The sequence below is a fragment of the Tiliqua scincoides genome, chromosome 3 (genome assembly GCF_035046505.1).
Source record: "Tiliqua scincoides isolate rTilSci1 chromosome 3, rTilSci1.hap2, whole genome shotgun sequence".
In the NCBI taxonomy this organism is placed as follows: Eukaryota; Metazoa; Chordata; class Lepidosauria; order Squamata; family Scincidae; genus Tiliqua; species Tiliqua scincoides.
This window is the reverse complement of record NC_089823.1, coordinates 42,101,514-42,128,039: the sequence shown is the minus strand read 5'-3', so window position 1 is coordinate 42,128,039 and position 26,526 is coordinate 42,101,514. Positions and strand designations below refer to the sequence as shown.

General features: G+C 42.8%; 1 protein-coding gene across 2 annotated transcripts in view; it reads right to left on the bottom strand.

The window, feature by feature from the left end:
* Nucleotides 1-26,526, bottom strand: part of EPHA3 (EPH receptor A3) — a 150,183-nt gene that overhangs the window by 10,417 nt on the left and 113,240 nt on the right. For both annotated transcript variants that reach the window (XM_066619984.1, XM_066619983.1), the window contains exons 9-13: nucleotides 22,646-22,831; nucleotides 14,891-14,952; nucleotides 12,376-12,585; nucleotides 9,628-9,777; nucleotides 6,091-6,284 (exon numbers count right to left, since the gene is read on the bottom strand). In XM_066619984.1, the coding sequence (XP_066476081.1) occupies nucleotides 6,091-6,284; nucleotides 9,628-9,777; nucleotides 12,376-12,585; nucleotides 14,891-14,952; nucleotides 22,646-22,831 (802 nt within the window). The remainder of the gene's footprint in view (nucleotides 1-6,090; nucleotides 6,285-9,627; nucleotides 9,778-12,375; nucleotides 12,586-14,890; nucleotides 14,953-22,645; nucleotides 22,832-26,526) is intronic.

The following is a 26,526-nucleotide window of genomic DNA, read 5'->3' as shown; positions in this document are numbered from 1 at the left end:
GGCCAATTGAAAACAAAGTAGTTTGGGGAACCAGTCAAATCATGGCTGTAATTCAGAGGCACAAAGGGCAACTATCCACTCAGAAACCAAATGCCAGACAAAACAGGTATGCTCTGAGCCCTCGCTTTAAAGTTGTGAGGGAGGGAGTAGTTCTCAGTTCCCCTGGAAGGGAATTCCAAAGCTGTGGTGCTACTGCAGAGAAGGTTTGCCCCCCCCCCAAGCTGCCACCCCTCTCACTTGGGACAGAGGTGGCACTTGCAGAGCTCTAGTTTCTCCGAGAGATTCTCCAAGACTGTCTGAGCCTCTCCAAGAGACTAAAGCTGCGGCAGTGAGAGTTCAGTATCTGCTGTAATTGCACAGGCACTAGGGCTTCTGCGTATCCCCCAGAATGCCTTGTGATATGACATCACCTGGGAGCTCCACGCACTGTGCCTCCCGAGCCTTGGACCTCACCACATATCATTGATTCACACAAGTTAAAAGAGGTAAAAACAAATGTGAAAGTGACGGGCAATATTACTTAGGCTTAAAACATTGGCAATCTTGTAATAACTCACAGATGGTAAGAACCTTGGTTCTAAATATACAAGCACTGCCTATACAATTCCAGGGTACCAATCAAGGGAAGAAACTCTCTCTGTATTCAGCATTTGTACCCTGCATACACTGAATGTGGAGACAGCAGGCAGCAAGGCTAGCATGTTTGTTATTGATGGGGTGGGACTATCATGCATGTTGTGAAGAACCACTCATGAACCTCTCCATGAAACAGGGAATGTCTGCTTAGGACTTTTACTGATGTTAATTTGATTAGATGGTAATTTTGATCGTCAAATCAGACACAAAGAAAGCAAAGGTGGTTTCTGGATCTTAAGAAACTTATTATTCTAAAGGGACGCTTATGTTTCCTAATATTACTTATTATTTAGAACAGATTTACAATCAGTTATTAAATGGCTCAAGATGAACTTAAGCACCTCTACTAAAGTGCAAGTTCTGGGGTCTGTACTTAAGTTGAAACATACTTAAATTGAAACATCCAGTTCTTGAGAGCACTGCATTACTGTGCCTTTGTCAAAGTTCCACTTAAGGACATACTACACCAGCATAAAAATGCCAGCTCAGTTTTCTGTAAGTTGGACATATGTAAACAGGGAAGCCAATGTAATTCCAAAGACTTTTCAGTGGTCAAAAGTATGACTCTTAGGTGTCCTCTGGGCCAAGGCAATTACAACATATAATGGTGCTATTTCAAAAATGTTCTCTGAACCCTAACTTATCCTGCCCCAGTTTATTTCCCCTTGGCCCCTTTTTCCTTCTCATCACATTTTCTAGCAACTTCCTAGATAGAGGGGAAATATTTGGAGCTTCCCTACAGATGGAAGAGGAATCTGTGAAGTTCTGAAACACAGTCTATTGCTTTCCCCAGGCTTTATTCCATTTGCTCTGTAATTGAGTCAAATATTCACAATTCTGAAACAATACACAGGGGGCTGAGAAATAATAAGCCAGACTAGAAAAATAATGGAAGGGATCAAAACTGAATGAACTATGAACTAGCTCTTTTAAAAAAATCTAAACATCATACAGATTAAATTAGATGGGAAAAAGTTAACAATGTTCAGACACCCAGACAGAGCTCCAGGAGACAAATCAAAAGAAATTATGGTGAGTTATGCAATTTTCTGGCATAATTACAAACTAAAATTCAGAAAACTTCAGTTAGGCCTTTCACATTGTCTTCCAGAACAGGAAATGTGCTTTAAATGAAAACCTCTTATTACAAATCCCAAAATATTGGTTGCATTACAGGTCAGCCTATATTGAGTACTAGTCGATAGCCCACTAGTCTGTCCATAAGATGTGGCAGGCTGATCCCTTGAATGGCTAGCACAGATTAGCTATCACAGATTCCCCCAATTTGCCATTGGGGAGGATGGTTGGACCAGCTGCCATTGGTTGGCAACCTTCAGTCTCAAAAGACTATGGTATAAGCCTACAGCACCCAGTATTCCCAGGCGGTCTCCCATCCAAATACTAACCAGGCCTGATGCTGCTTAGCTTCTGAGATCAGACAAGATCAAGCATGTGCAGGGTCACAGTTGCTGCCAGCTGCCATTACTGATCAGTAACAACTTGTGGGGGTGGAGGTGGGTTCTCAGGGCTTTGGCTCAGAACCTCCAGCAACCTGGTAGCAGCACTGGTAGCTAGTATGGTCAGAAAGACTGTAGTTGCTGCATAAAAGCACACAAAGCTGCTTTACATTCAGATTATTGGTCCATCTAGCTTGGTATACCAGTGGTTCCAACTTTTGAGTACCGTGACCCACCATTCCTATGCAGTGGGTCACAACATGAAGCTCAATGCTTTGCCTGCAAAGCCATTCCTGAGAGTCCCCAGAGGCCACTTCAGGGTTGCACCAGGCTATTGAATCACTCCATTGGCCTCCACAGGTCCAGAATATATCCTGGAAGTGACCAGAAGTCGTGGATGAAACTGGAACTCTCTTCGGGTCACTTCTGGGAAGAATTCTGGGACCCATGAAGGCCAATGGAGTGGGTTTCTAGCCTGATGCAACCCAGAAGTGGCCTCCAGAGGCTCCCAGAAAGGTTTTACGAGCATCAGGTCACGACCCACAGGTCAGTTGCAACCCACAGTTTGGGAAACGCTGGTCTACACTGGCTGGCAGATGTTCCTCAGATTTTTCATACTTGGAGATGCCAGAGATTGAAGAAGGGATAATCTCCATGTAAAGCATGTGCTCTATCACTAAATCCAGGGCTTTTCAAACTGGGGCGTTGCAACGCCCCAGCCTGTGGGCCTCTGTGGGCCCTGGCTCAGGGGGCTGCAGGGGCTTGGGTGCACTTACCAGAGTCTCCTGCTGCCTCTCGGGGGTGCAGGGTGCTCTGCGCAAGTGTCTACAGGGCTCCTTGACACTTCAAAAGTGAAAGTGGAGTGATCGTGCTCCACTTCCGGTTTAGCGGAAAATTTACAAAAATACACTGCTATGGCCAAAAACACTTACAGGCAACATTTATGTGATGAGAAGGTAAATAAGAAGGTGATGAGAAGATCAATGTTGAAATATATTCAAAATATATGCTGCCTTGTCCACAATGACATGGGCCAATGGATAGCTGATAAGTCTTCAGAGGGGCTATGGAAAAGGAACCCTTGCAGGCAGCCAGTTAGAGAATCATTGACAATTGTTTTAGCCAGGGCTATTCCTTTGCAAATGCATGGCAATGGATACCAGTCAGAATCTCTGCAGAGACAAGATGACACTCTTGTCATACATGCCTCTACATATTCCTATTATAACTGGATGTTATATGCATCTCATTGTCAATTGCTTGGGGAGCCAACCTTGCCTAAAAAGCATGGCATAACTAATTAACTAACTAACTAACAAACAAAATGGAAACATTCTTTTTGAGGCATCTGGGCACTTAAAAGCAATGGGAAAGCAATTAACCAGCAAAACTTAAAGCTGGTCTGGAGCAGGCAAGGTTTTAATTCACAAAAGGAAATTAGACATACATGCATGCAGTGATTAGAGCTCGAGTTGCTAGCATGGCCAATTCCAGAACACAGTTTGGGGCATTTTAAATGAAAGCTGATCAAACCTTAGGAATCACGGTGAATAAAAGTGTTGTTCCTGATAGCAGGCTTTCTTCCTATTGGATGCAGAACTTTGTGCCTTGTCAGCATGTCGCATTCAGAGAGATGCACAATCAGAAGGGGTAAACCAGGTATGGTACAGCATCTCTGTCCTTTTCCAAACCACCAGGAGACTAGCAAGTTCACAACTTCCCCTAGATAAACTGGCATGCAATAATGCTGAACATGCTTCCATCTGGATTACTCATTATAATGCTAATTCCATGATTCCACCCTCCAGCACTATTCTTGTAGTGGCCCAATTAGTTCATAATCGAGGAAACACAGATCTCACCCTGCAAACACCAGAGCGCTCTAAAAGAGGTGCACAAATGAAACGCTGACATACACTTTTGAGAGTTTCCTCCTGAAACGCATGGCATGGATGCCAACAAAGCCAACTGACATGGATGTTGGACCAGCAGTTAGCTAAAGGCTACTGGGAAGTCCCGCCTGAGCCCAGTGAACTGCCAGCCTGCCACGTGGTGTCCAGCCTTGCAACAATCACCCACGGCTCTGCCTGCGATTCCTGCATTGGTTTCCATTTGCTTAGGGACCTATGCACAGATGCAGGGCCAACCTTAGGAGCTGGAAATATTTTTTGTGAGACCGCAGGTTCTCAGCCAAGGACTGTAGGATTTTAGTGAGGCTGTATATATAAAATTATAGACTTTATATCTCTATGGTAGAATGGAAAGGAATCAAAATGTGTGCTTAAAAAGTGCATGTGAGTGCATGTGGCCAATTTTCCCAGTTTGGCCCCATGACTAAGGGGGCCCCACGCTAGGGTAAAAATAAAATATAAATTAATATTTTTACTAACTCATTTAATAGTCTGAAAAACAAGTGACTTTGTGACTATTTCCTTCTTGAAGATAATCCACACATTTTGATAGTTTCCATGTAGGTTTACATTCATGCAATTTTATATTAAAAAGTGCTTAGATTCATATGGTCCATTAAAAGTGGCGCTGCACAGAGGTCTGAAGCCCATTGTCTTCAGACCACAAAACAGAGGTCTGAACCATGTGCACTGAGTTCTATGAATGTAGTCCCTGACACTAACATGGGATCCAACCCATAAATAGCAGGCAGGTCTACAGAAGGAAAACCTATATACTCTGTCCTCATAGTGTGATTTCAATCCCTTATTGCATATACAAATTCTGAAGGTCTGCACAAGGTTCAGGTGGGTTATTTCTAAGGTTGATAGCAGTTCCATAAAAGTAAAGGGTCGTGCTGATGATTGCCTATGTTCAGGCTCTAAATAGCAAAGTGAGCAATGCTGGGATGACATTTTACTCTCAGCACTAATGCAAGTCCCTTTAAGGTCTTATATGACACACATAGCCTTGTACTACCACAAAGGTCCACTGGAGAGGTCCCATTTCCCTAGCAGATACAGATACAGAATATTTCGCTGACAGAGTTTTCTAATAAATAATTTTTGGGTAAGTGGCAAGCAGGGCTATATGGCTCTGTTCTATTTGCAGAACAATTTATGAAGCTTGCTGATCTCTGCAAAAGCCTTCAAGCTGAGACACAAAAACAGCTAAAAAGTAACACATTAAGTAAAAAAAAAAGTCATTAAAAAGCAATAAGGTACAAGAGCAGCAGCAAAAATAAGCAAAAGTGCCGTTAAAAACCGATAAACTTAATTGCTATGAAATACTTGGATGGAAAAGATGTTCAAAAAGTTACTCATGTAACTTTTGTAGTCAAGCAACTACAGCTGGGAAAGTAGGGACACAATTATAGAAAGGACCTCTCACTGGTGTCCACTTGCACAAGTCCTGGACGTAGTAGCAGGCCTCAGCAAAAAAATATCAATTGTTTGGTAGGCCAATGTAGGAGATGGTCGTTCTTTAGGTCAGTAGCATAGCCAGAGGAGGGGCGGCATGGTAAGTATAGTAGGTGCCACAACACCCTGTGTAAGCGGTTCTTCCCATTCAGAGCCATTTAGGGCAGTGACTGCAACCCACCACATCTTTGCACTATAAGAGTAGTTTGCGAGTTTGTAACGAGATGACTTTAAAACTAGGTATTTTACATCACTTACCTAGTGTGTTTTGTACCATCCCAAAGAGTCCTGCATTTTATTTATTTTGGAAAGGATAAACAGAAAGCAGAGAGCCTCTTGTTGCCCCAAGCCACATGGCTAAGTAATAGGTGCATGTGAGAAAGTGGGTGGATGCAGCCAATAGTATAGCTACAGGGGTGGGTGTGGTAATATTAAAAGGGCCGCAATGCTCCTTTTAAATGGCCCCTCCCAGTCACTGTTGGAGCTATTGCAGGCGTCACACTGTGCAACACTTCCCATGTCACACCCCATAGCTACGCTACTGAATTCAGCATATATTAATTAGCGAAGACAGAGAAAACAAGCACATTCATTTTCCTGGTGCAAGAGGTAAGAAAGTATTGTGTCACCTTGCAGCCGCATTGGTGATTATTTTTAGACTGCTGGGATTACGGATCAGCTTGTCCAGGATGCTGACAATCTGCTCAAACTTCGGTCTGTTGTTTCTGTCTTTTTGCCAACAGTCCAGCATCAACTGATACAAGGCAGCTGGGCAGTCCATGGGAGGTGGCAAGCGGTACCCTTCCTCCACGGCTTTAATTACCTGCACAAGAGGAAGAGATGGCAGAAACAAGAAGGACATTTATGTTGCTCTTTCCTTCTGCAAGGTATCTCGTATGTGATCGTGGCCGCTCTTTATACAATTTATTCTCTAATTGTTCTGAAGGGCTGTTCTTTGGCTACACTTTGGCAAAAGCAGCCATTTGACAAACTGGAGATACAGAAAGTGAAAGAGAAAGTGTTGGATAATATGTGCATCTTTGAAGATGGTGATATTCAATCTTGTCTGACATTCAAATGTGATTAGACAAAACACAAGTCAATTTAATACATTTCCTACAGTACAAATTTAATTGCTCCAAAGAGAAAACATCTGGATCATTTCACATTCCCTCCCCCCCCCCAAAAAAAGCCTTATAAGGCTTACTATTTGAGATCTTATAATGTTTCAAGAGACATCCATTAACACACACATACAGAATACCATGATGCTGCTTTATGTGTATAGAAAACAGATGGAGTTAGACCCTCAGCATAAATGTTAACATTAATCAATTTGCAGGGAGAGGGCAGTATTCAGCTATAAGTATCCATTGGCAGCTAGTAGCTTAGTACTGTTTTCTCCTTTTGCAGCAAGATAGTGCTTCTTGCCACCACAAGTAACACATTTTGAAAGATGAATTTACAATGGCATGTGCAGAAAGTATTGCAGTTGCTAACCCCATATAATTCCAGAAATATTCAGCTGCACCCAAATACTCCGTTTGCATATCATTCAACCGACAGAGTTAGCTTTGCCTGTTCCCTGAGTTATGTGATTGTTGACAGATGTGTTAAGTGCCTAACAAGTGTGTGGAGTAGCAATAAGGCTGGGTTACCAGTAATTGCAGAAAACAAGCATATTTCTAGTCATGTTGGGTTTTGGCTTGAGAGGCTGTGGTTGTGTGGTTTGTGTATGTGAAATCAACCAGATTTTGCACTTTCTGTAATAATTCTCTTAAAGAAAATGACTGAACAACTACAGACAGCTTGAAGCATGCCCATGGCAGGTCACGGATTCCTTCTGTCTCCTGATTTTCATTTTAGGATAAATGGAATTAACTCATTCTAAAATGGAATGCTACAACTAATAAAAGAGTGGTGCAGTGCAGATCTAGCTAAAAATTTGGGAACAGTGGGTTCCCTTCCTCACGAGAATGGATTGTTATCATGATCACAGTGAAGCATTATGTATTCACCAAGGTTTTTCCTAACCATGGTTTAAAACCAACTTTCAACCATGTTTTACATCTAACCATTCTTGTAGACATAAAACTATACCATGGTCAGTGCCGAAAAGGGATTATAGGGTGGAATTAACACAGATGAGAACACTAGGGGACATCTTCCTAGTCCATCTCCATCTCTTAACCATGCTTAGAAGATGTGGAAATATTATGTATACACGGATCCAATCAATAATTCATATAAGGAGAGGAGGGAACTTGTGAGCTCAGGAAGTTATCTCTAGCTCTTAAGTAGGCATTGCTTGGGGAAGCAGTGTGGGGAGCAGAGCTCTGGGACTTCTCCTAAAACAAGAGTGGCAATATCATTAGCAGAAGAAGAATCAGGCTCACCAGGAGGTGAACTAACAAATTTGCCTAAGGGCATATGCTAATGTCTAGGCCATCCTTCCAAAGTACAACCTGAATGTTGACAGGATGTAACTCATATTACATTAGGGCTATAATCTGATACAAATTTACCTGATAGTAAGTCCTATTACTTACCTCTGAGTAAGTAATACTTTGATATTTTATATTTTCTGGTAGTTTTTTAAATTCAATTTTTTTTAATTTTTGTTTTAAGCTATTGTAAGCCACTCCAAGAATTTGGAATAAACTGAGCTAGATCTCTAAAAGAAGCACAAGGAGTTTCAAAGCAGCAAAACACTTCAGTGAAGAAATTTAAATTTGATTTTTTTTTTCCAAATTAGTGAGACATGACAGAGTTAGGATGAGCTCCAGCACTTCAAAAATTTACCAAGGCACCACTGATGAAGAATCTGGAAAATGTTATGTTTGCATCTGTCCAACAGAGGCATCATCTCAACCCATTAGAAGCAATGCACAACGTAATACACAGTATCAGTCTTGGTGGATGAAAGTGTATATTTGTAAGCTGAATAACAAAAAATGCCTGGTTCTACTTGCTGTTGTTAAGTGTTTGCTTTTAGCTTGAAATGTGCATAAAATTTATTTTCATTCATGAAACACATTTAGGTCTACTCAGACTTCATCGCTTATTAACTGGCTCATATATAATGCATCCAATAAAAACTGTGGGGAAAAAATGTTACATTTAGAAGAAGGACTTTGGGAAAAGCTGTATTAGTAAAAAGTATAAAAATGATAACAGATCTGTTCTGTTATACTGAAGTCGGACAGCAATAAATCTAATACTATCTAAACAAAACCCTATGTAAGAGACTTCTAAATAAATCAAACAGCCGCTTCATATTATCTGTCTGCCACATCCAAAGCTATTTGCTTACTTCAAATCTTAAATACAATTCCTATCTTTCTCTTTACATGCAGTTCAGCTCTAATTGCCCCAGTATACTAGTACAAGGGCTCTCAAGGATTCAGAAGACATTTAAAAAGGTTCTATAAAAGTTATCTAAAGGTCTTCCAAATGTAAAAGTGTTTGTGATGTTTCCCTTGGGTTATCTGAATCATCATCTCCCTTCTATTCTCTAAAAAGTTAAACTGTTCCTTTAAAAAAGTTGTTAAATGGCCACAACAAGGTTTTTCAACAATAAAAGACTTTCAAACTTTGGTTGCTTTTGGTATGACAATGTTACCTATATCTTTATCTATCCAGATCTGGGCTCAAAACAACCATCCAAAACTGTAAATCCGCAGGCACTGGATACCAGAAGGATATTGGCAAACACTAAAATATAATATATAAAAAATGAATACGTCGATGGTAAAAGACAAACCAGTTTTCAGCCTTGACATATTTTAGTTTCCACCTTTCTCAGTAACACAGCACTGGGAGCAGTTTCAAGAATGCTGGACGGCAGAATTCACAGGAGAACAGAACACACCAGATGATAGGTTGTGTCCCGTCCCCCCCGGTAAGCATTATATTCCAGAATGAGGACATGGTATGTCAGAGTGTTTAATTCCAGAGTTCCAAAAGTTTACTCTTTATTCTAATGTTGGATTTGTTGGGTTCTCAGGCACCCCAATCTCGGGAGGGGGGGAGGGTAGGTTTGGGTCCTAAAGAAAATATTTCTAAGTCAGAAAAGATGTGGTCATCAGAATGTGTGTATGGCATCATTTTGTGTTGCTAAGAATTCCTTCCTCTTGTAGCTTAATAATGTAATTCAATAAACTCACATCCTGATTGGACATCTCCCAATATGGTCTTTCTCCATAAGACATCACCTCCCAAAGAACAATCCCGTAACTCCATGCGTCACTGGCTGATGTGAATTTTCGGTAAGCGATGGCTTCTGGAGATGTCCATCGGATCGGAATCTTTCCCCCCTGCAAGTGGAAAGCATTGCATATCATAACAATGATATAAAGATGCATTTTTCAGAGTACAATATTTCTTTAAAACCCCATCAAATGGAACATTTTAATGTTGTTGAATGCAAACATGACTATACCATGTCCCAGATCAAAACTTTGTTTAAATACTGGGCTTATCCCACGTACTAAGAGATGCAAAAACAGGTGTGCCTCAAATATGACAATTTTCCTACATATGTATTTTTCCCGTATGTTGGAAAAAATGTTCTTTGCGTACATATGGGCCATGGGTACATGTGACAATGCGCACTTCTCTTCCATTTGTGCTGGTAAAGCAGTGTGGGGATGGAAGTCCTAAACATATTGCCCGTAACCAGCATGGTGAAAACAATGTGGGATGAGTCAGAGGTCCTGAAAAAAGGTAAAGATAGTTAAAAATGAAATAGAAATAACTGTGGTATAATTCATGACATAATAGAGGATGCAGCCAGGAACACTTGCTAAGTGTACAAAGTGGCATTTTCCAACTGGTGGCTTTCCTATGTTTAGCAGGGGCAGAGCATCTCTCCCTATTCATCCCAACATAGCACCTTTTCCAGTGGCTGCTGTTGGTATCTGCCTTGCCTTTCTTTTTGGATGGTGATGCTTTTAGGGACAGGGAATCACCTTTTTATGGCTTTTACTAGGTCAGCCACTTTGAGAACTCTGTTTGTTGAAAAGCGTTACATAATCACTCTTAACAATACAGTTCAGTCCTCTGAGAAATATTTACATAACGTAAAGAGCCATTTTAAAAAAACTATATTTCTAGACTGCTTTTCAACAAATATGTTCATTCAAATCATAATTTACAAAACGATGTACAAAAAACAAAAACAACTTCCCTCCCCCAAAATATATAATGAATCCATTTCATTTAGCAGACTAAGAGCCCAATCCTGTGGTCCGCACCGCGCCTCTGTGGCATGGACCACGGCACGTTTGCAGGGCTTACCGCCGGGCTTCCTCCAAAGGTGGCTAATCGCTGGCCGGCACTGAGCCACCGCCTGGTGGGCACCCGAGTTCCGCAGCTCGGTGGTGCCTGCGACCGCTAGGCTGTGTAACGGGGAATGGGGGCGTTCCCGGGGGCGGGAGAGAGGCGGGTTCGCAGAGCCAAGCTCCGCAGGATCCCAGGCACTAGTGGAGGGCTGCACGCCCTACACGAGCGCCTTCACTTTAGCAGCGACCAAACAGTCGCCGCTAAAGTGAGTAGTCCCATTGTGGGACTGCTTCCCGTACTCGGGGGAAGGGGACGAATGTCCCCTTCTCCCGAGGAGCCTCTTGCAGTAGCGAAGCGCAGGAGGCTTGGGATTCAGTGGGAGCCCTTTGTGGAGCTGCCGGGTCCCACAGCTCCAGGCAGCTCAGGATTGGGCTGTAACACAATTATTAGAAACTACATATATACACTGAACATTTCCAAACATAAAATGGGGGGGGGCAGAAGGGGAAAAAAACCTCTTCTGCTTCTTCCGAAAAGAGACTAGAAAAGAACACATACAATACAACTTCTTAGAGAAGCACAGTCAGAAACTGTTGGGCTACAACAAAACAGGCCCTGTCCCCAGTAAGTGACAATACGGCTGCAATTCTAACCACACTTTGCTGAGAGTAAGCCCCATTGAACAAAACAGGAGTAGATCTGGTTAGGAATGTGCCCAATCTCTCTAGATAATGGAACCTGAAAAGGGCCTTACTTTCAGCTCTTAAAATCCTGTAGTTGTATGATGTAATAGATGTCAATGGCGGATGTCAGGCACCTGTTTTTTAATGCCACCGAAACTCCAGTCATAAAACCGCTTGGTGTGGAAACTAGTCTGCTGCTTCTTGACTCCATTGAGATCCACACAAAACCACAACTTCACCTGTCATGCCTAGGCAGTAATTTCTTATGACTGTTCTAAAAGTTTTGATGATATGATGATACACTGAGACACAAAGGGACTTTTATTTATTGTTGTTAATATCTTTTGTGCAATGTCTGTACATGTTAAAACTCCCCACCACCACCACCACCACCTTATCAGAATTAAGGCAAGGCACTAGGATCAGGCTCTAAAATAACATTTTAATACATGTAGGCCCAAATCCTAACCAACAGTCAGCACTGGTATAGCAGTTCCGATGGGATGTGCGCTACATCCTACAGTTGGGTGGCACTCACAGAGGCCTTCTCAAAATAAAGGAATGCTTGTTTCCTTACCTTGGAGCTGCATTGCCCTTATGTCGGTGCTGGAAAGTGGGTTAGGATTGTGCCCCTAGAATTGCAGAGTGTTTTGCCGCTCAGTGGTTTCTAAAACCTTAAAGCCACAATTACTTGTTTATATAATCTTCACCACCACAACTGTAAGCAGAGCAAGGTGGTTTAAAGACAATAAAATGAATGTGTCTTAGGTGATGAGTATGCTCTTGTACAGTAATGCTGAACTGCTGTAGGCAGAGTAAAAATGCTATTGGTTACAATTTTCTTTTTCCCATCTGGTGAAGGCACGTAGAATGCTCTATAGTTGAGCAGCATTCAACTCTCAGGCACCTCTAGCTTTATAGCAATCATTTAAAGAGCGCTGGACTCACCCTTGTTGTGTAGGCAGCTTCTGGGTCATCCTCCAGAACACGGGAAAGGCCAAAATCCGAGACCTTGCAGACCAGGTTACTATTTATGAGGATGTTGCGGGCAGCCAGGTCACGGTGGACGTAACCCATATCTGACAAATACTTCATGCCAGATGCAATTCCTCGAAGCATTCCCACTAGCTGGATGACTGTGAACTGAGCATCATGTTTCTGTAAAACATTTACGACAGGCCATTCAGCTCTTCAATGGTGTACACAAGGCCCATCTCCAGATATGCTGCAAATGGGAACTTGCTTTATGAAAAATACTCTGCCAAAACACAGCACTTAAATGAGAATAAAGCTGCCCCAAGGACTGCCAAATGGGAGATGGTTAGTCTCATCTGTCATTTTATTTATTTATTTTTTATTACTTAAAACAATTTTTACATGAGGCCAAATAGTATGTCTCCCTTTGGGGAAATTTTAAAAAGAATGTATATGTGTTGTGTGTGTGTGTGTGTGTGTGTGTGTGTGTGTGTGTGTGTGTGTGTGTGTGTAAACTGAATGAAGGGACCCAAGTTTTTTGAAAATCTTTATTTCCTCATATCTCTCCCACATTTAATGGATGTGCAGGAAAAGTGATAAATGAAGATTGCATATCTAATGGATCCAAACTGGCACATTCTACCTAAACATGATCTGTGTCTCTGTATTGTTTTGCGTTGTATGACTAATATGAATTCATTACTTTCTTTTGGCAAAGAGCATGTGCAGAGTCTTCCTTGGAACATGTGTCATGCAGCCCTGCTGTATCATTTGTGATTTGCCAAGACAAACAGCCCTCCAGCCTGTTCCGTGGTTTAATAGTAGCACAACAAAACCCTTTGGACTCTTTTGTTGCATACTGGAGACTCCAAACTCGCATTGTGTGAGTGTTTGCAGTAGAGGAGTGATGGCAAGAACCCAGCAGACCACAAAACATGCCTAGTGGGCTGTGTTTGGTTTCTTGGTTGCAAGATTTGCAAAGGTATCTCAAATTATTTTTTTTAATGGTATACTATTAACCTGTTAGTATCACATTAGCCACAGTCATCTTCGTGATGACTGTAACTCAAGTGCAGTGAGAGGAGCTTCATACATAGAGTTTTTATTGTGCAAAAAAACAATCTCTGTTTTGTCTGTGTGAGGGAAGGTGGAACTTAAAAAACTTATTACATTTTCAGGGCAGGCTTTAAGCCAATCGGATCAATTGCTCCCAATTGGAACCAGCACCTAAGGGGTCTAGGGTAAAAATAAAAAATAAAATTAGTATTTTTACTAAATCATATCACAGTCACTAGTGGTTTTGTCACTATTTACTTTCCAAAAGGTAATCTACACATTTTGTTTGCTTACTTCTAGGCTTACATGTACGCAATTTTATATTAAAATCTGCTTAGATCCATTTGGTCCATTAACTCGCCTGCACTTTTTAAGCACTTATTGTGATTGCTTTCCTTCATACCATAGAGATATAAAGTTTATAATAAATTATATCTCTAAGATTCTACAAACCTTGTTTGTGAACCTGAGGCTCTGCAAAAAAATGTTTCCAATTGGGCTGGCATATTTGTTGATGCTAACTCTGTTACCAGCAGCACCTTGTGGTCTTAGGACTCTGGTGCACACTCATGAGAGTTATCACTAATTTGAGTTTCCTTGTTCACTTCCATGGAAGGGAGCAATTTGGCTATGCAAAAACATGCATGCCTGGAATTTGTCCTCTTCACTGAAATGAATGGGCAAGCCTGAACTCAGCACATTTGAGGCTGTGGATTTGGACAACTGCCAGAAAACCTTAAAATGTACTTCCCCACTTTGTGTTGGAAAGTGATGTGTCCAGAACTGAATAAAGGAAGAAGAATGACTCTCCTGCTGTGTAATTATTTGAACACTGTCTGGGCAAAAGAACAATGAAGAAGGGGTTGTAGTTTAGTGGCAAAGTACATATTTTGCATGCAGACGGTTCTAGGTTCAAACACTGGCATATCCACATAGGGCAGATGAGAGTTCCTATCTGAAACCCTGGATTGTTGAAACCAGTCAGTGTTGACAATAATGACCAATTGAATGACTTAGTATAAAGCAACTTCTTATGCTCCTAAGATCAGCGGAAGAGATCGAGGGTGCAATCCTGACCAACTATCCAGCACTGGCATAGTAGTGCAATGGGACATGTGCTGCATCCTGCAGTTGGGGGGCAATCTGGGAGGCCTCCTCAAGGTAAGGTAATGTTTGTTTCCTTACCTTGGAGTTGCATTGCCCTGATGTCCATGCTGGAAAGTTGGTTAGGATTGTGGCACTAGTCTTGTATCTTTCAGAGTTATGACATTTTGAGATTTTGGACAAACTTTCCTTCCTGAAGAAGTCAGAACTCCAAAATTCTGTCAGATCTATCATTCTTAGCAAAAGGTTTTGAGAAGACCTGCACTGAAGCAGCCAAACTGAGAACTATATGGCCAGATTATCACCATGAAATCAACAGAGTACTTACTCTTAGGAAGCTATCCAAAGAGCCATTTTCCATATACTCAGTTACAATCATGACAGGTTTACCTGCAAATGTATTAAACACAATCAGTCAATCCCTTGTAAACATGGCTGTAATTCCCAGAAAGTCAATCAAAGTAATCAAGGTTGCAGGAATATCTGCTAATATATGATTGCAGCAGTTCTCAAACGTTTCGGTCTCTGGATCGCTTTACGCTCCTAAGAGGGGTCTTGGGAGCCCTGCTGGTGCATGTGCAGACTCTTGGGGGGCTCCAGGGTGCAGGACATGCACAGAGTGGCACAGGAAGGGGCAGAGGTGGCTACTTATGGTGTGCTCTTGGAGCCCCTGGAGGAGCACCCTTTGAGAAACACTGTATTATTGTAAACCAATGTTCTTGAACTTTGGGGTAGTGACCCCAATGTGGTCCCAAAATCTCAGTTGTGAGGCCACAGCAACTTACAGGAATGAAATAGGATAAGGACCACTGAACTAGAGCACCACCAGCTAAAGGGGAAGGCATCTGGTGTAGCCCTTGAGGTACCAGGAGATTGTGTCCCACTCCTGCTCAGGTTCTTGTGCAAAAATAGTTTTCATTAGTGCCAGGCGTCATGGTAATCTTTTCTGCTCTATCTAATAAGATTTGGTTACAATGAACAATGCTGGGAGAGCGTGACAGGGAGTGGGTGGCCACAGGGGCTGGGGGCAACAGTGGGTCCCTAGTCTCATACTATATTCTTTTATTGTGGTCATGGTACAAAAAAAGGTTGAAAACCACCCTTGCAGTCAACAGCCACTTGGATGTCAAGGTAATACATGCACAGCAAAGACTGCTTGCCTTGCTGTTCTAAATTCCTCTGTGCTTATTCTGATCTGAAAAGTTCCAACTGACTGCTGTATGTAGCACCTAGCAGGAAATGTCCATCTGGGGTCTAGTTTTCAGGTGTATCTATACAACAATACCACCAATGGAGGGAAAAGACAATACATTGTACGGACCTGTAATGGCAAGGCAGTATCATGGCAAAACATGACCCAGCTCCTCTATGACTAATTAGTTAATAGCAAGTGATCAAGCTTTAACTATCACAAGTGTGTTAAGTGGTTCAAGAACAGCATGCTATACCCAGTACCCTAACAGGCTTTCCATTATCTAGTGGAAATTGGACACAGTTCTTTCATGTGTCCAGTGAGCCCTTTGTGAAAAAACGCTGCCCATGCTTATGGTCGAATGAATCTTTACAACGCTGGGTCTTTCCAATCTTTCCAGTCACGTCTGACATGAGTTATGGCCTGGGAACCAGAATAAAAACAGCTAGATAATCCACTTAGCAACTGCTTTTTAACCCTTTGGAGTCAAGCTCCCCTCACATTGCTTTCAATTCATAATCAATAAAAACACTGTAATGCAGCAGAACAGTCATTTAGTTGATTATTAATAACCAGACTGTAACAGCGAACAATTCATCTGGTACTAGAATCCTGTGACCGTATTGCAAGGCTGTTCTGGAGGTGATACGCACAGTTTTCGTCTTACAAATGACTCCAAGACTATCTGGTCCTGGGCATCATTTGTCAATACAGGGCAACGTCAAAAGAACTGATTCATAAATTGTGATATGAATGAATCATGCTATACATTCAACAGTGAACTGTGCATATTTCAGAAGTAGTGTGGTTATAAACATTTTAAGTAGTATGTTTCCACATTGTGTGTCAATTTTTTTCTTAGATAAGTTTCATACTACAGGTAAAAAAATATAGAGGCTTTCAATAAAATAAAATAAAAACAGAATCACACTCCTTTAGTCAAATCCTCAGGTAGAATTTATATTGGCCCAATCCTAACCTACCTGTCAGCTCCCCTGGCCTGGCCACTCCACCCAATTGCTGCCTTGCACTCTTCTCATACATTCTCATGTCTCTCTTCTTCCTCCATTAGTAAACCAGGAAGAGCCACTGCTTCCCCCTCTGTCATCTCCAGGTTTCTGCTACCTTTGCCACTTCCTTTTAACTTGGTGGGTTATGAAGGTACTGGGAGTGGAGAGGTTCCACTCCCGCGATCCTCCCTGCCCAGCCAGTTTAAGCCATTTCTGCCCAATGTTGCATATACACAACAGGGACCAAATGTGTACACTTGTGGGAGAGGAGAGGTGAGGTAGTTGCAGCCAAGGGGATGGGTATGCATATGCTGTGTGGCAGATAAAGGAATTTGTTATCACCTTGGATGCTGGCTCAGGGGCTGGGCTGTGGACACAAACATTGATAGATCAATAAAATGAGTTGTCAGCAACACTAAGGGTGCAATCCCAACTATGCCCTAGGGCAGTGCAAGTCCCTTGCGCCAGCCCAAGAGGGTAAACATGCTGTAAAGCACATTTGCGCCTCCTTGGGAGGTGGCTGGGCTGGCTCAGGGACACGCACTGGCCCAAGGAGGCTGCATCCAGCCTCCATGCTGATTTGGGGAGGGAGGGTTGTGTTGGCCGAGCTCAAATGATGCAGGGCTTTGGGGAGGGTGGGGAGGAGACAGAAGGGAGGCGTTTTGGGGTGGACGGGTGGACAGTGGGCATTCCAGGGGGCAAGTGGGCGGGGACTCAGCTATTATGCCAGATCCCAACCCCTTTCCCCGAGCAGCATGGCATGGCTTGAAGCCGCTCTGTTCTCCTCAAACATGTGCCAGCTCCTGAGGTGGTACAAGTCTGAGGTGACCCATTGGGGCCATGGTAACTTACCTGGGGGTAAGGGAAGAGTCTCCCCTTGCCTCCGGCTGAGCCACTTCTGGCCCCAATCCTGTGCTGGACACAGCGCAGGCCTCCTGGCCTGCCTGTTCCAGGGCAAGATAGGATTGCGCTGCCCATGACATTTTGCTAAGCATCTATATAGAATCCTAGTGGGTTTCAAAACCCCATCAAAAACTGGGTGGAGTATGGTCAAATTGGAAAAGTGCATTCACTTCACTCCAATGTAATTCAAAACACTTTATCAGCTCTCCAAAATGCCTAGTTACAATGTGAATATTACGGCATTAAATGTACCAGAAGTGTAACATTAATGATTTGGAAAAACCTTTCAAATCATTCCACAAAATTTTCCTAACTTAACTTATCCTTTTCTGGACACGGATGTTCACTCAGGTTGAGTTACAAATGCATGTGCAATCAAAAGCACATGCTCCAAAGGAAACTGACATATTTTTAAAGGAACATTTCCATGTTCATTTATCAAAATGCAGTCATTTACACGATAACAACTTGTGTCAACAGTGTTTCCAAAATTTATTATACCAAAATGCTACAAATTGCTGTAAATTATTAGTAAACTAAGCAGAACATGTGGGTTGGCTATTAGGACTGCTGCCTATAGGGCCCCCTGGAGACCAGTGTGGAAGGAAAGTACAGAAACAAATATGAAACAGGGGAGTAATTCAGTGTTGGAAGAAAAGACTGAAGTCTTTATTTAGCCTGAGTACCTTACTCCATCTCTAGCAAGTTATAAGCTACAATGCCTTTAAATTGCATATGTGCTTCTGGTTTCAAGTAGGATCTCTCTGAGATTGTCTGCCACGCATGTTGTTAAGATTTACTCCACAAGATCAAGTCAGTATGAATAGTCAGTTCATTTGTAAGGCCCATCCATCAATATTTGGTTTGCTGTGTAAAGGTCCCATTGCCTATTTATCATGGATTTTATATTGGAAGGTATGCTTGGCATCCTTTCAGAAAGAACACCAAGGATAATATACAAACTTACTCTATTTTCTTGAACACTGTCCAGTCTACCTTTAAGTACTACTCAACTGCTAGTAAAATATAATTCAAAAACATTGGGGAATGTGTCATTATAGCACATCAGTACAAGTGGAAAAACCTTTTCAGCTTCGCTGACTCAAGATTAATGAGGATGATTATAGTGACAAAGTCAAAAGAGGAAGAAAGTATTTTGACTATTACTTTAAATTTTGCCTACATAATGGCTGACTCAAGAAGCTACTTCTTATGCTTTAAACACCTCTTTATCTTGTAATGTGTCTAAGCATTTTGTGTAGGCAAAAAATCAGGCGGGGACTGCATGAGCTGCTATAATACCTTGTTCAGGAATATTCTAACTGTGGAAGGAAACAATGGAATCTTTATAAAAAGTCCAAATAAATGGTCACTGGCTGGGGGTGGGGGGGAGATGACGAATGACTCTTCCTGCAGCCTACCAAGAAGCATTATATAACATCTTATGTGCTGGAAGGAAGATTAAAGATTAGAAAACTAAGCAGAAAGCAGTCCAGGATGGTGTAGTGGTTTGGGAATTAGACCTGGATGATCCAGGTTCAAATTCCCACTAAGCCATGAAGGTTATTGGGTGACCTTGACCTAGTCACTACCTCTCAGCCTAACCTATTCACAGTGCTGTTGTAAGGGCAAAAGGAGGGATGAACTCCTTTCAGGAGACAGGGAGCCATGTACACCACTCTGGGCTACTTGAAGGAAGGGCAGTATAAAAATGGGAAAATTAAGAAAAAATAATTTAACAACAGGAGGGGGGGGAGAGAAATAGTATGGACAACTGCTCCAGGTCTAATACCTGCAGAGCCCATAAACACTGATGAACAAAGAGCTTCAAACTGAGACAAAAACGTATTGATACAGGCTGCTGTGAGAAGGGAGTCTCAAATGTGACCCTTCAGTCTGCAACCCTCCACACATATCCCTTAGAGTTTTAAAGAGAGCCTGGCTAAGAAAACCTGGGACCTGGCAGTCCAGCGCTTCCAGGCGCTTGCCAACAGATCGCCCAGGCCACTCTAAGGTAAGAATGATGGGGGAGATGTTCCATGGCTGGAGAGTGGCTGTGTGGTAGGAGGGAGGTGGTGTATTGCACTTTGATACTATCCCCTCCCAACACATTCCTTTCTCTCTTTGGACTTCTGCCAGCTATAGACCCCATAGGTCCAGGGTCTCCAAACTTTCAGTATGAGGAGCACATTGTATATCTGACACATTTCCATGGACTGAAAAAAAATCAGTTTTAAAAATGAATGAAATGGATTTAAATGAATGGATTAGTTTTACTTGGATCTTTTATGTCATTCGCAGGATATGATTCAGAACAAAAGAGAAATGTGACAGTTAAAGAGACAATGCCATGGTTAAACTGATTAATGATATATAATGAATAAAAATGTTATGCATTAGAAAATGCTTTGACAAAAAAAAAATGTTGCTGCACTCTAGATAAAATATTGTGGTGGGCCAGGTATGCCCCCCTGGGCCCTAGTTTGGAGACCCCTGCCATAGGAGATTGAGGGTCCAAGTCCTATCCAATTTTCCAGCACCAGTGCAGACACAATGCAGTCTCAAGGTAAGGGAACTAATGTTCCCATACCTTGAGGAGTCCTCTGCGAGTGCCTCCCCACCACAGGTTGCAGTGCATGCCCCATTGGAACAGCTGTACGGCAGTGGAAAATTGGATAGGATTGGGCCCTATATCGTGCAAGTCTTCAGCTAAGAGCTTTTATTTGCCATGCTTCCATTTTCAAGTCTACATGAAGATTTAAAAATACATAGCAGGCAGTATGTACTGTACAACATTCAGCTGTTAGCATGGGCCAATTATTGCCACATGATTTTTTGCTGCCTGGTTGTGGCTATTCAAATGTTTGCCAGATGCTGACACCATGAGGTAATGTGCAGAATAGTCTCAGAAGGACAGCCAGAATGCCTGCAGCTGTTTATCAGCAATCAATTTTAGCATATAATTCAGCATTTTGTAATCCTGAATGACAACTGTAAAGCACTATCATTGTTGTCACCACAGGAGGGTGTATGAGCGCACTGAATTCTCAAATGCTACACAGTCTAAAAAAAATTTCTACCATGACTATTAGTTTTTTCTGATACATATGTTATTATTCCAAGAGTTTAAAGACAATGGAACCTTCCCATTGACTTAAAACTTTGCTTTGAATTAAACAGTTGGCTAACGTACTGGTATTCATTCCAAGCCTATTACTAATTATAAGCTTGAATAATACTGGCATGTGTTCTGCCAGATTCCAAGGCCAAGCTCTGCCTGGAGAATTATGCCCACTTTAAGCAAATTAACTCCCCTTCTTTCCCCCAACAACTGACCCTGGTTCTGCCCTGCAGTCCTGCTGGACCCCACCTCCAGGGTAGCTCGCCTGTTCAACCTGCAGAGGTCCTCTCTCCTGCCAGCAGCCTCCCACCACTACAGCAGATCCTAGGTCCTCAGCAGATCTTGGGCACAGCAGCCACACACCGAACTCCACTGTCTCCAGCAGTCTGTTAGTCACAAAGTCAGTCAGAGTATCCAGGGCAAAGTCCAAAATCAATAAGCCAAGTCACAGTCCGAGGTCAGATTCCACAGTCAGTCTCCTCTCCAACCTACACTCCTTCTACAACCCACAAACCCTTCCTGCCTCAGGTGCTCCTTATATCCCTGAGGGCCCTATTGCCTTCAAGTGGCTGCAGCTGTGCAGCACACTCTGCTGGATGCCCAGGCCTTACCCTTAAAGGGGCCACTGCTGACACCACATCTACCTCCTCGCTAGATCTTCCAGGATTCCAATACACAGTTCACATGTTCACAGTACGCATTCACAGTTCGCATGCATTCACAGTACGCATGTTCACAGTTCAAGGACTGACAGTGTTGTCTGATAGCATAGAGCAGCTATTTTCAACCTTTTAAATCTCACAGCACACTGACAAGGAGCTAAAATTGTCAAGGCACACCATCAGGTTTTTGACATTTTATAAGGCACACCATTCTGCCAGTGAGGGCTCACACCCCCCATAGGCACTACTAATAAATCACCTGTCCCCAAATTCTTGTGGCACACTTGTGGACCAATCATGGCACAGCAATGTGCCATGGTACAGTTGTTGAAAATGGCTGGCATAGAGTCTCTCTGACTTCCACTGGCTAGTTATTCTCAGGTCACAGAAGATTTGAAAACTAGGTTGGGCAGCTCTGTGCAGATCAGGGATGTCCTAGAAATGGCATTCTAAGACAGTGGTTCTCAAACTGGTGGGTTGCGACCCACCAGTTTGAGTAATGCTTCCCCTGTCCCATTAAGGGCTGGGGGAAGGGGAGGGAGGCAGGGACATGATCCCCAGGATCGCGTCGCTAAGGGGGGTGCTTTGCATTTACTTTCAGAAGGCAGGGCTGCAGCAGGCTACAGGAGGTGCAGGAAGCCCTGTGCAGTGCTCCCCAAGGCCTGGAACTTTCACTAAAATCAGGTGCAAAGCACTTCCTGGAGATTGCGTTGCTGCCCTAGCCCCTCCCCTGTAAGAACTTACTGAGGGAGTAAAGCTCCCTCAAAGTTTGAGAACCACTGTTCTAAGATAAAGGAGAAAATTTCATAAACCTTTCTAAAATTGCCTGCAGGCTGTGATCTTTCAAATTATTTCTTGAAGGTGCAAATTGGTTGAGCAGTTTCAGAGCTTTTAAATGAAATGTCATTGACCACAGATAGATGACATTTGCTGCTTATGTATATGATTTTCCAGAACTTGGTTCAAAGATGGAAAATTTGTTGGTGCATATTCTAAAACAAGAGCTGGCCTTTTCATGACAGTATTATACATGTTGAGCAGCAGATATTGGAAGACAGATATAGAATTATGCGATACATGCTTACTCAGGAGTAACTCATTTTGTAAGTACCAATGTACTAAGTACAAGAACTGTGTCTCCCTCATATCCATTCAAATTATCTTTTGTAAAGAAGGTTTAGTCAATGGACCTTACTTTTGGTGACAACTCCTTCAAGTCGAATGATGTTGGGATGGTCAAACTGTCCCATGATGCTCGCCTCTCCTAGAAAATCTCTTCTTTGCTTCTCTGTGTAGCCAACCTTCAAAGTTTTGATTGCTACAGAAATTTCCTTTTTAGAAGGAAGTCTTAAACGACCACTGCATACTTCTCCAAATTCACCTGTCAATAAAACAAAATCAAATGGGAAACAATAGGGTTTTAGTGCCATCCAGAGTAAGTGACAAAAGGCACAATCCTAACCAGGTCTACTCAGAAGTAAGTCCTATTTTGTTCATTGGGGCTTACTCTCAGGAAAGTGTGGTCAGGATTGGAGCCAAAAGCCGCTTGGCTTAGAAAGCAGCAACTTCAGTCTGTAACTTAGACTTTGTGAATGTCTGTTTCAACAGTAACAAAGCAAGAGCAGCAGGCCTATTGTGGAATAAACCTGAAACATTCATATTGTTCAATTGTTCTTCTACCAAATAAATATCAATCAATCTCAGAGGTCAACAGTAGTGTTCTGAAGCAACAGTACTGCGCCTATGGCTGCAATCCTAACCACACTTTCCTAAGAGTAACCCTCATTAAACAAAATAGGACTTACTTCTAAGTAGACCTGGTTAGGATTGTGCCCTATAAGAGCATCTATATTGTATGGCTGCTTATGAAGTGCGAATCTTTTAGAATTCTTTGAAAAGGTCAACAGGCATGTGTATCTGAGTGAACTCATTTATATTATATACCTGGACTTTCAGAAGGTGTTTGACATGGTCACTTCACTCACTAAAGGCTCCTGAGAAAACTCCACAGTCAAGGAACAAGAGGACGGGTCCTCTCATGTATTAGGTACTGACTGAAGAACAGGAAACAGAGAATGGGTGTAAAAGGGCACTTTTCAAAATTGAAAAGAGGTGAAAAGCAGTGAGCCCAAGGACAGGTCTTGGGACCAGTACTTTTGAATTCGTTCATAAATGACCTGGAGTTGGTGATAAGCAGTGAGGTGGCCAAGTTTACAGATGACACTAAAGTTTTCCAGGTGGTGAAGACCAGAAGGGATTGTGAAGATATCTAGAAGGATCTCTTTAACTGGGGGAGCAGGTGGCAAACTTGCAGATGCACTTAAATGTAGCTAAGTGCACAATCCTAATCAACTTTCCAGTGCTGAGCTGCGAACTGCATGGGGGGGGGAGTCAAGGAGGCCTCCTCAAGGTACAGAATGTTTGTTCCTTCAGGGCTACATTGCAGCTGCATCAGTGCTGGAAAGCTGGATAAGATTGGACCCTAAGGCTGCAATCCTAACCACACTTTCCTGAGAGTAAGCCCCATTGAACAAAATAGGACTTACTTCTGAGTAGACCTGGTTAAGATTGTGCCCTAAGTGTAACATTAAGCACATTGGAGAAAGAGATAAAAATTTTATATATACACTGATAGGTTTTGAACTATCTGTGATGGTTAACAGGAGAGTGAACTTAGGTGGCGGTGGACAGCTCAATACAAATGTCGACCCAGTGTGTGGCGGCTGTGAACAAGGCCATTTCCATGCTCACGTTAATTTAAAAAGGAGTTGAGGAAAAAAAGAGGCCAGTATTATGTCATTGTATAAATCAATGGTACGGTCATATCTGGAGTATTTTGTCCAGCTGTGGTCTCAACATCTCAAAAAGGATATACAGGTAGTAGAAATGGAAAAGGTGCTGAAGAGAGTGACCACAATGGTTACAGGGCTGGGGCACCTCCCATACACGGAAAGGTTACAACACCTGGGGCTGTTCAGTTTAGAAAGAAGGTGCCGGGGAAGGAACCTGATAAACAGCCCAATCCTTTACAAAATTGGGCTGCCGGCTGGAGTTCCAGAAGGTTGCAGAATGGCTGTCAACAGTGCGTGGAATGCTCTGTAGGTAGCCATTTTGGGAATCCTACCAGAAGAGTTCTCGTTTGTCACCGGACCCTGCAGCAGCAAGTAAGGCAGTGGTGGGGACACGGAGGGAGCAAAACTGGTACAAGAGGGGAGAAGATTGGGACAGGGAGACTGCAGGAGGCAGTGGATCCACTGCCCCTTTCTTTCCTCAGACTTGCTCCAGCTAAAGAGGTGGTGCAGGTTCAAGGAGACCCCTTGCAGACCAAGAGGCTTACAGAAAGGTAAAAGGATTTATTTATTGAAAAATTTCTGCCTTTATCCCTGTAAAGGAAATCAAGGCAGCTGACAAAATTTATAGCAATAGACATTTTTTTAAAAATTAATTGATACAAACAAAACACCCATGGATCACAAAAAAAATTAAAAATTACATTTAATTACAATGTAAATCAATCATGTCAACTATTTAAATCTGCTTTTCCCTCAGAAGCCTCCTGATCCACACACACACCCGATGCATACAGTATCCTCCTTTTCAGTGCAGCTGTACCAGTGGTTGGGGGTAAGGTTCTGAGACATATAAATCTATGCAGGGAATGGATTGAGTGGATAGAGGGAAGTTCTTTTTCCTCTCCCACAATACCACAACCAGGTGACGTCCACTAAAATTGACTAGCAGGGGAGTCAGAACAGACAAAAAGAAATATTCCTTTACCCAGCATGTCATTAATCTGCAGAACTCCTTGCCACAGGATTTTGTGACAGCACCTGGTCTAGATGCCTTTGAAAGGGGACTGGACAAAGTAAGGGTCAACTTTCCAGCACTGATGTAAATATGCTAATGAGGCATCCACTGCATTCTGCAGTGGTGAGGCAGTCATGGAGGCTTCCTCAAGGTAAGGGAACACTCGTTTCCTTACCTGAGAGCTGCACTGCAGCTGCATCCACACTGGAAAGCTGGCTGGGACGAGGCCCTTAAAGAGGAAAAATCCATCACAGGTTACAGGTCATGAGGACTATATGCAACCTCCAAGTTTTTGAGGTAACCTATCTCTGAATGCCAGATGTAAGACACTGGCAACAGGATACAGTTATCATGTTTTCTTGAGTGGTCCTAGAGACACCTGGTGGGCCACCATGAGACACTAACAGCATAATCTTAACTTGCACCAGAACAGGCAGGCTGGCTGGCCTGTGCTGTATCCAGTCAAGTTTGTGGCTGACTGTGGCTTGGCCCAAGGCAAGGGAAAATAATTCTCCTTACCCTAGGTAATGCCGCAGCAGCCCCAATGAGGCTACTCGGATCTCGGATCTGCAAGAGCTGGTGCAAACCTGAGCAGCCCGGGACTGCCCTGGGCTGCCCGGGGATGGGGATAGGGCATAACTGCTGGATCCTGGTCCCAATCCCCGCTCCCCACCTGCCCACCTACTGGCCTGCTCACTGCCCACCATCCCTACCTTTCTTCAACCCTCCCCTCGACCCCCAGACCGCTGTGCCAGCTGAACTCGGCTGGTGTGGACCTACCTTTCTTTGTCGGCCAGCCTCCGCATGTCCCTGCGCCAGCCCAGCTGCCACTCAAGGAGGTGCAAACATGCTTTATGGCACATCTGCGACCCTCCCAGGCCAGCGCAAGGGACTTGCACCAGCCAAGCGCTCCCTTAGGATTGCACTCACAGTGAGCTAGAATAGATGAGGCCTTAGCTTGATCCAGCAAGACTCTTCTTTTGCTCTTATGAAATTCTTATTTCATAAGTGTTATGCAAAAGAACATATGCAATCTATCCATAACATTATATCATAGCCACTTTGCCTTAAGACATGACTTGTTATCATTTCATTTCGGTTAGTTAAGTGCTAGAAGACTTACAAAATCTTGGCTGACATCTCCAGAAAGTGGTTAAAATATTAGCCAAACAAACAATGGCAAAATAACTTTAAAATTCAATTATCACTGTGCCTTGTTTTAAGGAACCAACTAGATCAGTCACCCTTCTCACAACTCTGAATTCTTGG